This window comes from Elephantulus edwardii, unplaced genomic scaffold (genome assembly GCF_000299155.1).
Source record: "Elephantulus edwardii isolate Elephantulus edwardi_28Jun2011 unplaced genomic scaffold, EleEdw1.0 scaffold00046, whole genome shotgun sequence".
NCBI lineage: Eukaryota > Metazoa > Chordata > Mammalia > Macroscelidea > Macroscelididae > Elephantulus > Elephantulus edwardii.
In genome coordinates, this window is record NW_006399796.1 from 18,453,741 (window position 1) to 18,464,920 (window position 11,180).

General features: G+C 36.6%; 1 protein-coding gene and 1 pseudogene across 1 annotated transcript in view; one reads left to right on the forward strand and one right to left on the reverse strand.

Annotated features, from left to right (window-relative positions):
• Positions 1–11,180, forward strand: part of SLC27A6 (solute carrier family 27 (fatty acid transporter), member 6) — a 100,611-nt gene that overhangs the window by 52,458 nt on the left and 36,973 nt on the right. Inside the window, exons 5-6 of the mRNA XM_006886034.1 lie at positions 1,155–1,349; positions 10,247–10,337. Coding sequence (XP_006886096.1) covers positions 1,155–1,349; positions 10,247–10,337 — 286 coding nt within the window. The remainder of the gene's footprint in view (positions 1–1,154; positions 1,350–10,246; positions 10,338–11,180) is intronic.
• LOC102860761 lies at positions 4,557–6,762 on the reverse strand (annotated as a pseudogene).

Here is an 11,180-nt window from a genome sequence, read left to right on the forward strand (position 1 = left end):
TTTTATAAGAAACATAAATGCAGGTTATACACATGGATTTCACCTGATGGTACACATATGAATCAGATCGATTATATCTATGGGAAAAACTGCTGGAGAAGCTCAGTATCAGCTGTGAAAACAAGGCCAGGAGCCGATTGTGGAACAGACCACCAGCTACTCACATGCAAGTTCAAGCTGAAGCTGAGGAAAATTAAACCGAATCCATGGGAACCAAAATATGGCTTTGAGTTCTTCCCACCGGAATTTCAGAACCATCTCAGGAACAAGTTTGAGGCCTTGAACACTAATGTGCCAAGACCTGATGAGTTGTGGGAGGATGTCAAATGTATCATCCAGGAAGAGTGCAAACGTCATTATAAAGACAGAAGAGGAAGAGAACACCAAAATGGATGTCAGAAGAAAGTGAATATTGCACTGGAGCGCAGAAAAGCCAAAGCACAAGGAAGAATTCAAGAATTCAAGATACTAAGAGCTGAACAGAAGATTCCAAAGGCCACCATGCTCAGAAAGGTGGAGGGTCGGGGGAAGAAAGGAAATCCTCAGCAAGATGGATTAACACAGTGTCTGCAGCTGTGGGCTCATGTGTGTGAGAGATGATGAGAATGGCAAAGGATAGAACAGGGTTCCGATCTGTTGTTCATAGGGTCACTATGAATTGTAGTCAACGTGAAGACGCATAACAACAATCACTGAACGGTGATTGCTGTATAGAAGCATGTATGTGAGGTAGATTGTAGCTTCTCTTGCAGATAAATAAACAGAAAGTCAAAGTGAAGTTCAACATTGTATTCAAAGTTATGTAGAAGATAAACGATGGAGCCAACTCTCTTTTATCATTTCTTTTAAAGTCGTGTTTTCCACACTCCTTTTAAAATGGGGGAAACCTTTAAGGAATTTGGAATTTAGTAAGGACTTTTCTCATGTGTACAGAAACAAAACTAAATGCTAGGTGCAGTTTTATTTATATTAGTTATTAAGCTGAATCTTTTAAGAGACTGACTTAAATTTATTTCATGTCATTTACTATAAATATGCAAATTACTGCTAGGCTATCTCTCATTTAATAATAATAATTGTAGCAATAATAATTCAATAATTATGTTCAAGAACTGAACTCAATCAATTACAAGTAACATCTCTTCACCTAACAGAGAGAAGGTGAAAAAGATCATCAGGTGCGTCTGGCAGTTGGAAATGGTTTGCGCAGTGATGTGTGGAGAGAATTTTTAGACAGATTTGGAGATATTAAGATTTCTGAATTTTATGGAGCAACTGAAGGAAACATTTGTTTCATGAACCACACTGGAAAAATTGGAGCAGTTGGAAGGACAAATTTCTTTTATAAAGTAAGTACAGACTTTTACGAAAGAAATTCATTCAGGGCTGCTTCTCTTCTTATAGACTTTGTACTTCAAATTATGGCAAATTTTCACTTTTTCTTTGAGAACTTCTATGAATGAGGCAAGGAGCTCTGATAGCCTAGTTGTGAGGAGCTGCATTGCCAACCCAGGACGCCAGCAGCTCAGTTGGAGGAAGATAGGCAGTCTCCTCCCATGGGATTTACTGTCTCTGAAAATCCCCTGAAGGGTCAGCTATCAGTTGGTTCTGACTCAGTGGTAAACAAAAATAACAACATGAATGAGGTATTTGAATCTAGATAACTGTGATAATCTATAGATTTTAAAACCAAACCTCCAAACTTCAACCATCTCCTATACAGATGTCATATCCAATTTATCACTCTTTCCTCTGCCCTGCCCCCCTCACCAGAATTGACTCATAGCTGACCTTCCACCAGCAGTGTTTGGGTTGACAGTACAGCTTCCCAAGGACTATGGCAACAGAGCTCCCTAAAATAACAACATTGATACCTAATTCTTTCATTCAGCTTTCAACTTTCATGATACATCCATCTCAAAAATTCCTAGCCATGGAGAAAAAACTGACTCCTAGGCTGACCCTCTAACAGGTTTTCAAAGGGAATAAATCACACAGGAGGAGACTGCCCATCTTTCTTCCATGGAGCAGCTAGATGGATTCAACCCATCTGTCTTTAGGTTGGCAATGCACCTCCTATCTACGAGGCCACTAGAGCTAGAAAAGGGGCAAAAAGATTCCCAGCTCACGTCACAACTGTTACCCATGACATAAACAGTTCAAAGGCAGAAGGTTAATAGGATGTTGCCAAATGCACCCATTCATAAAGAAAGTGTTTGATCAATAATGTCTCTTTTCTTCAGCTATGTTTTCTCAAGGACTTCACATTGGTTCTGAGAGTATAATGATCTAATGACATTGCTGTTGAGGTTTCCAAAGCTGCAAGGAAATATTAGCAATTTCCACTGATAGACCTGCTTTTAAAACACAGTATAAGTCTTTGTGTATCTGAATTATTTGCTCATAGTTTCTATAGTGAATTGGTAAACATCAGGAATGTCTGGAAGTAAACTATTTTTATAATGAATTCTTTAGGAATTTTCAGGGTCTACTTAATTACTTAGAAATGTGTTTTTATCTGAGCAAATGTATTTGGGAATATTAAGTGGTGGTATTACTGAGCCTTATAGTCTCTGCATTTTATTTTCTCAAGTCATTTCACGGTTGCAGTATTTGCATTGCAAATTTGGCATTTATATTAAGCCTTCTCAGTGAAGCTTAATTATCCAGCAAGTAATCATCCAAAGCAATCATCTAGCAAGAGTACCATAAGAAAGATTTATCTTTTTATTTTTATCTTTGCTTTGATTTTACTCTATACCATTGAGTCGACTCATAGTTGACCCTCTAGCAGATTTCAGAGATCATAAATCACACAGCAGGGGATTATCTGTCTTTTTCCAGCAGACCAGCTGGAGGATTCTAACTGCTTGACTTTGAGTTGGCAACACAACTCCTTACCCACTAGGCCACTTTTGGTAATTTTTTTAAGCTTCCTGTCAGACTACAATAACTGTTCTGACTCGATAGCAGTAAATGATTGAGTAAGATTTACTTTCTAGATATGCCATAACAATTTACTCAAGACTAACTAAAACAACAGAAATTTATTTTCACAGTTTTGTTTGGGTTTTAGGGGTATTTTCCCCCTCTATGGAAAAAATATTTTAATTGTTGCAAAAAATGTTTATGAAGTAGAAATTTATTTCAATTTGTAAGAATATAGAAACTGGAAGTAACTGGATATAAAATTCTGGCAGCAATTTAATAGAACAGTCCTACATGGTTTGACAGAGGCCCATACTTAATGAGGACAAAAGCCTTGTCTGTGGAGGATTTTGGGTGATACCTGAAGAGATATCCTGTACATAAACTAAGTTGAATTGTTTCCACAACTGTTGTAAAGTTGCATACAGTAAGAGGTTTTTCCCTACATTTCACAGTAAGAGTAACACAGAATACCTAAACACAGAAGAGAGGATTCATGCAAGATATCTAACTACTCAGTATAATAATGCATACTCTTCAAATGGATTATAGTATGATACATCTAGAGCTTTCTTGGTATAATAATGCATGTTGTTGTTGTTGATTGCTGTCAAGTTGTTCATGACTCATAGTGACCCTATGAACAACAACAAAAAAAAAACTGAAGCCTTTCTATAACTATCATCATTTCTCAAAGTTCCCAGAGTTTCTGGAAGCATGTTGTTTAGGATGCCACTCCTGCCTCGAAACCTGTCTTAAACTGGGAGCTCCACCAAACACTGTCCCCCATGGATAACCGTTAAGGCATTTGATACCCCAGTGGCACAAGGTTCAGCATCACAGCAACCCCAAGTTACCTCAGTACAGGAAATTGACAGAAGAGTGCTGTGCCACTTAGAGGAATGTTCCTCCAAAATATAACAGTTGACTTTTAAATACAAAAGCACTTGAGGATGTCTTGTTGACTCTAAACAAGAGGCTTAACCAATATAATATGTCATTGTTGTTGTTACGTACTGTCAAGTCAACTGTGACCCATAGTCACCCTATGTACAGCAGCTCTGAACCCTTCCCTGATCTGAGCCAGTCTCACTAATTCCGACTCACCAACCTCCATTTCCCAGTTACTGTATCAATCCATCTCATCCAGGGTCTTCCTCTCCTTTGCTGTCCCTCCACCCTTCTGAGCATGATGTCCTTCTGCAAAGATGGGTGTCTCCTGGCCACATGCTCTAAGTATGTGAAATGGAGCTTCAAAATCCTAGCCTCCAAGGAGAAACTTGGTTTCACCCTCTCCAAGACAGACCCTTTTGATTTCTTGGCAGTCCATGGTATGTTCAAACTCTTCTCCAAAACCATAGTTCGAAGGCATCGATTCTTCTTCTGTCATCCTTAGTCATTGTCCAGCTCTCTGAAGCTTAATAAGTAATTGTGAAAACCATGGCCTGGATTACATTTCAAAAGATTATACAATGATACATCTAGGGCTTTTCCATAACTACTGCAGGGTGAGTATGGAAAGCATCATCCCCAGGGTCAATATCTAGATAGGAGCCACCACCTTATTCTATTTGTCTTCTCTTTATGCGATTTGCTTTGGATTTTTTTTTTATTTTTCTTGATCAACTCTACTGTTGCTGCTTCTTAGCAAAACTAGTAAAAACAATGTTGTAATCATTGAATAAAACACTCTGACAAGCAAGGCATTAAAAACCTTCAGTCTTCTGGGGCGAAGAAAGCTCTGGTGACATTTATAGACTCTGATTAACTAACAGGGTGGTTACAAATTTTCTTGGCTTGAAGACTTGCAACTTTCCTAATCAGGTCATCATAAAAGGTCTGACTTAAGCTTGTTTCAAAGCTAACATGAAAATTCTGGTTCTGGAGTGATATGAATAGTCCAATTAAGTTCCATCTGATTTTACGCTATTCATTGAATACCCACGAAGAATGATTGAATACTGTGGTATCTATGACAGAAGCTGCTATCAGGTCACGAATTCCACTCTCACGAATAACATCCTGTGCAGTAACATGGTCTTTCGTGTAGAACTTGTACATAACTATTGGGTCAGACTTACACATCACAATTTCCAGAGTTCAATCTGGCGGATTGATTGTACAAGTACGAGCAGTAGGAATTCATATATCCCATACAGTATCTCTATTTGGGAAAAGTGCATTATGAAACTCTATATCTTCCTGGAAATTCCGATGTGAGTATACTTGATGAGGAGGCTTCATGAAATTCTTACGTGGATAAAAGAAGCTTTGAATTAAGTCAAACCCATTGTAATCTCTAGCAAGCTTCAAGAGGGAAACCAGTATTTTCAGCAAGAGGGTGGTGGTGGGGGGGTGGTGTTAATCATGGTGTTGTACAATTTGATGGGAGGGGGTGAAGGAAATTGGAATAATCTGTTCTCGAAAACAATATATTTGAATTTTGTAAATAAACTAATAATATAATTTTTTTAAAAGTTAGCATCTAGAAGGGGAATGGAGAGAGAGATGTGTCACATTGAATAGATGAAAATACAACTACTCTGGATGGCAGTTTGATGCTTCCTCAAAAAACTGAACATAGAAATTGCATATGACCCAGATATTCCATTGCTTGGAATGTACCCTGAGAAAATGAAAACAGAGGCTCAAATGGAAACTTATACACCAATGTTCATAACAGCATTATTCACCATTACAAGAGCATGGAAATGGCCCCTATGGCCAACCACAAACAAATGGATTGAGAAATTGTGGTACATTCATACAATGGAATACTATACAGCATGCAGGAGCAATGATTTTGTAAATTGTTACCTAACTTGGGAGAGACTGGAGAGCATTATGCTAAGTTAACTATATCAGTCCTACAAGGACAAATACTGTATAAAAAACATTATTGTAGAATGAGTATGAGGATTCAAGTCAGGGGGGAGGGTGAAAATAGAGGGGTGAGGATAGGGGGAGGGTGTTATTCATAGGGTTGGACAATTCGATGGGTGGGTGGGGTGAAGGAAATGGGAAGGATATTTTGTGAAAAATGTATTCCAACTTTGTAAATAAATCAGACAGTTAAAAAGAGGGGAAAGAAAATCTATAACTTTTCTGTAAACTTTTGTTAAAATCACAATTAAAATTAAAAATTATTTAACAAAAGAAAAGGAAATTTCTCTTAGAGACAAATATGCTACTCTGCTTCCTGCTTGTCAGGTTTTGTCACCCTTAGATTGAACATGGCACATCTTTCAAAAATATATCCTGCGTGGATGTTGGGATTGTACAGAGATCTTGGTTCACATCATATTTCTTCCTCCTGCAGCTTCTCCATCCCTTCGAACAAAAATGTGCAGCTTCTATCACCCATCACCGTATGAATAGCGAATAAACAACAACAGAAAATTAATTCAGTTAAATCTCTTCTTCTGCCACTGCTATAGATTGTTCCAGCTGTGTTTTAATCAAAATTCAGGTTACTTTTTCCCTATTACTTTACATTAACATTTTTCCCCCTAAAGGATTTATCACATTTTCCTGGTGTGTTTTTTTTTCTTTGTTATGTGTGTACGAATTGAACGTTATGTTTGTTGGAAACAGAAGCAGATACAGTTCAGTCTCTTGTAGACCGCTGTTCTCAGGTTAGAGAAAGTAGAGGGATCTTAGTGAATGTTGCTGGCCAAACAAGTGTAAGCCTAGTTTCACAGTAGAAGTCTATTATCAAGATGCCAGCAGGATTGGTCCCTAGAGGGGAATTTGTTCTCTACTTCTTTCTTACCTTTTGCTGTTCTTTGCCTTCTTTATGCAACACTCCAGTTTCTGCCTATCTTGACATAGCATTCTTGGTGTATTTGTCTGTGTCTCCTCTCCTTTTCTTATAAGGACATCTGCCACATTACATTAAGGCCTACCTTCAGCCAGTATGACTTCATCCTAAGGTGATTACATCTACAAAGGCCCTATTCCTAAGTAAGGTCACATTTACAGACACAGAGAGTTAGAACTTTAAAACATCATTTTTAGTTTCAACCCACAAAACGAAGGACCAAAATTGAAACTGCTAAGGTAAATGCAATCTGAGTAAAATGTGGAATGAAATTGAAATAAAAAGACAAGTGAAAACATATTAATAAACATTTAAACAGCAAGGACTTCTAAATTCCCAGGAATTGTTTAGGCAAACTATTAATGTCAGCTAAAAAAAAAAAAAAAAGCTGCTACTTTTTTTTTTTTTTCAAAATCAAAGCCCAAGTTAGAGGAAGATTCAAGTCCTACCTCAGGCAGATTTCTCTCCCTAAAAGCAACTACCATCGAGTCAATTCCAACTCATTGATATGAGCTAGCAAAAGGAACAGAAAATAAACAGATTCATATAAAAAGCAAACATTACAGAGATGAACAAACACCACACTAAAGGACTTAAAAAATAAAAGAAACTGCAATTAGACACTACTAGAGAATTTGAATCCCACAAGCATAATAAAATATACAGGCACATATTCATTCTACTGTAAGCATCAAGTCTACTTATATGTGGTAACAGACATGATGAATGGATCCTTGTGGAATCTCACCCACACACATGGTTTCAAATTAATCGGGGTTTGGGGGAAGGGATGTAGTATTAGATTTGATAGGACCTGTTGCTGGGCAAATTTTCCAAAAAATAAAGCATGTTAAAACAAGAGAGAAGAAAATGGGTAATGAACAGGGCTCTGTTCTTGTTTGGCCAAGTTGATAAATGCAATTCCGGAGTTTCTGGAATGCCTTTCTACTAGCTGTCGGGCAAGTGGCCAACATCCTGCAATCCTAAATACAGACAAAGGGCAATGAGCGGGAAGATGCATATTAATAAAGCATCTTCATGTATAGGGTACCAGTATATTTTGTTTTACTGTCACTTTTATTTCTCTCATCTTGATATGGGATAATAGTAATTCCTACCACATAGGGTATTTTGATGATTAAATTAGATTTTGTTATTTTCTGCTAGTACATTCTTTGGCAACAATAAGTACTCACTCGATATTAGCAGCTCTTGTGCATATTTTAATTGCAATAGTGAATAGTGATTCTACTCACATTCTGAGCATACTAAAATTGAACTCAGCAATCTTTATGTCCATTACCACTCTTTTTCTCTCTTTTGTTTTCTTTCTTTATTCTGACCTTTCATTTGATTCTTTTTATAATTATAAAATATTTTTCTCATATCATTTTATTGCTTGCATATCAGTCCGTAGCATGTTGTGCTGCTGACAGAAATCCATGTGGCTCCAGTGGTTAGAATCCATTACTTGCTCTTCAGGAGAAAGATGAACTGTCTCCTCCTTTTATAAGATTTATAACCTCAGAAACCACATGATTTGAAATTGGCTTGATGGTAGTCTGTTTTTTAAATTAAAGTTGGTGTGCTTGCATATGTAATTGATCTATAAAACCTCAGTTTTCTTATTTCGAGAATGAGAGGTTTTTTCTGAACCAATTTTCATTTCTCTCCCAGCATCAGAGTTTAGTGGGAACTCTGGTAATCTAGTTTTCAAACAAGGGTTGTGCTGCAATTCTAAAGGCACATGGTTTGAATCCACCAATGGGAGAAGGATGGGTACTGTCCTCCTGTGCAATTTACTAGAGGGTCAGCTATGAGTCAGATCTAAATCAACCACAATAACACCATGATCTGAAAGCCATTATAAGGGACAGGAGAGGTGGGAATGTTGAGGGAGGAAAGGGGAGAGGACTTGATTCACAATATGATGAAAATATTCTAATAAATTTACCATTTGACTCCAACAATACACAGAAATACTGAGTGTTACTTTAGACACATTAAGACAAAAAAAAAAAAACCAAAGGAAAAAGTCAGAATAGTTATGAAGATGTTGTTGTTGATTGTCATAGTGTCAAGCACGACTTATTGCTACTCTGAACAAAAGACCTGACGCCTTTCTATAACTATCATCATTTCTCAGAGTTCATAGTTCATAGAGTTTCTAGAGGCATGTTGTTTAGGAACTGGATGCCACTCCTGTTTCCACCTGTCTTAAATTTAAACTGGAAGCTCCACCAAACACTGTCCACCATGGGTAACAGTTATGGCATTTAATACCCCAATGGCACATGGTTCAGCATTACAGCAAACCCAGATTACCCCAGTACAGAAAATTGACAGAAGAGTGTTGTACCAGTTAGAAGAATGTTCCTCCAAAATACAATAAATAACACATGCTTTTGTAGATATCTGGTTATTTTTGCTTTTCTAGAAACTAAGAGGAAAGAACAAACAACAAATCTTTGTGTTCACACAGCTTACAATTTAATTCTATTAACACTATTCATTTCAGGGGCTATTTTGAATTCTGTTAAAATGAAGCAGCATGAACGTAGTCTATTAGCTAGGCCACTTATATATCACTTTAATGTGATTACTAAACAAACAAGTCTGTCTGGGGAAATGCTACTGGAGTGCTTCTTAGAGGCAAGGATGGTGAAACTTCATCTCTTATACTTGTGTTATGCTGTTAGGACCAAACCAATCTTCAGAAAAAACCCTTTCATGCTGGGAAAAGTGAATGAAAGTCAGAGAAAGAGTAGAAGACTTATAACAAGATAAATTTATACAGTGATATTGCATAGGATAAGGCAAGATTCAAATCTATTGTTCATGAGGTTGTAGTCAACTCAACGGCACCTGATAATAACGTGCTATTGCTGTATGTCAATAACAAAGCTACTTAATACCCATTGTCGTGGGGCTAATTCACACTCATAGCAACCCTGTAAGCTTCCCAAGGTTATCAATCCTTATGGAAGTAGATTACCATTGCTTTCTACTGCAGAGTGGATGGTGGGTTCATACCACTGACCTTTGGTTAGCAACTGTTTTCATCACTAAGTTACCAGGAAGTATGCATTTGAATATATAAATTCCTTCTAAGCTTTGATATCATTCACTCAGCACTAGTATTATTAATATTTTGCTAATGTGCAACATCATATAAATGTGAGCATACGAGTGCTGTTTACTATTGTGTGCTGTCGAGTTGATATCTGACCCTCCAGCGAGTTTTCAGCGACAGTTAATTGCATGGAAGGATATTTCCCATCCTAATTCTGCACTGTTTACTTGTACCTTCAATTTTTATTATATATATTTAGTTTTATTATATATGTTTAATTTTTCCTCAACAAAAGTTGCAGGCTGTATTAAATGCACATTCTCATTAATTCTTTTCATTGACAGCTCTAAATCTATTACCAGCAAACAGTGCACAAATGAATAACTGAACACTCATTTTATGTCTGCTTGAATTTCTTTTTGCAGCTTTTTTTCTCTTTTGACTTGATAAAATATGATTTCCAAAAAGATGAGCCCATTAGGAATAAACAGGGCTGGTGCACCAGGGTGAAAAAAGGTAAGATTTTTTCATTTGAAAATGAACTAAGCAGTTTCTGAATATCTTGTAACTACGGAACCTAGAAAAAAAAAGAGAAATGATTATTTTTACTGTGAAATTTGACTTATTATTTAGAATTTCAGTGGGTCATTCAGATAGCAAATTATTAAACCTTTTTTAGCACTCACTTCAGCAGCACGTATGCTATTCAACTTTTTTTTCTTAGTACACTTCTAGTTTTCTAATAGTGACAAATATCTAATTTTCTGTATCAATAAAATACAATAAAAATTACTGACAACTTATCATTTGAGCTACTGTTCTTGGTATAGTGGAAAGTCAGGCTGACTTAAGTTTCAATCAGGACGTAGAGATTTTATAAACTGTGAAACTATGGGTATATTATTTGAAACCCCTCTAGGTCTTCTTATCTTTTCTAGAATAGAGATAAAAATACTTCTTTCAGGAGGTTATTATTAACTGTTAAATGAGATAATGCATTCAAAGTTCTGTTATGAATGGCATGGTACGTGCCCTCTTCCCTCTCCTTTTCTCGTGATTCTCTGCATACCACCTTGTCCTTCCAAGAGAAACTTTGATACCACTTCGGTTTAGAAATATTGATAGGAAGAAGTACTCCAATCAACTTTATTCTATTTATAACCAAGTTAGAAAGTAAAATGTAGACATGTGTATTAAGAAGCACTTGAAGATGGAGGCTGACTGAAGATTTTCTGTCCCTTAAGATGTTTAAACTACATTTCAAAAATTATGTCCCAAATCTTTTATTTCAAATGTGAGTTCAAAGTTTTCTATCAACTTTTATTTTCCAGTAGGCTCAAGATTAAAAAGATATATAAT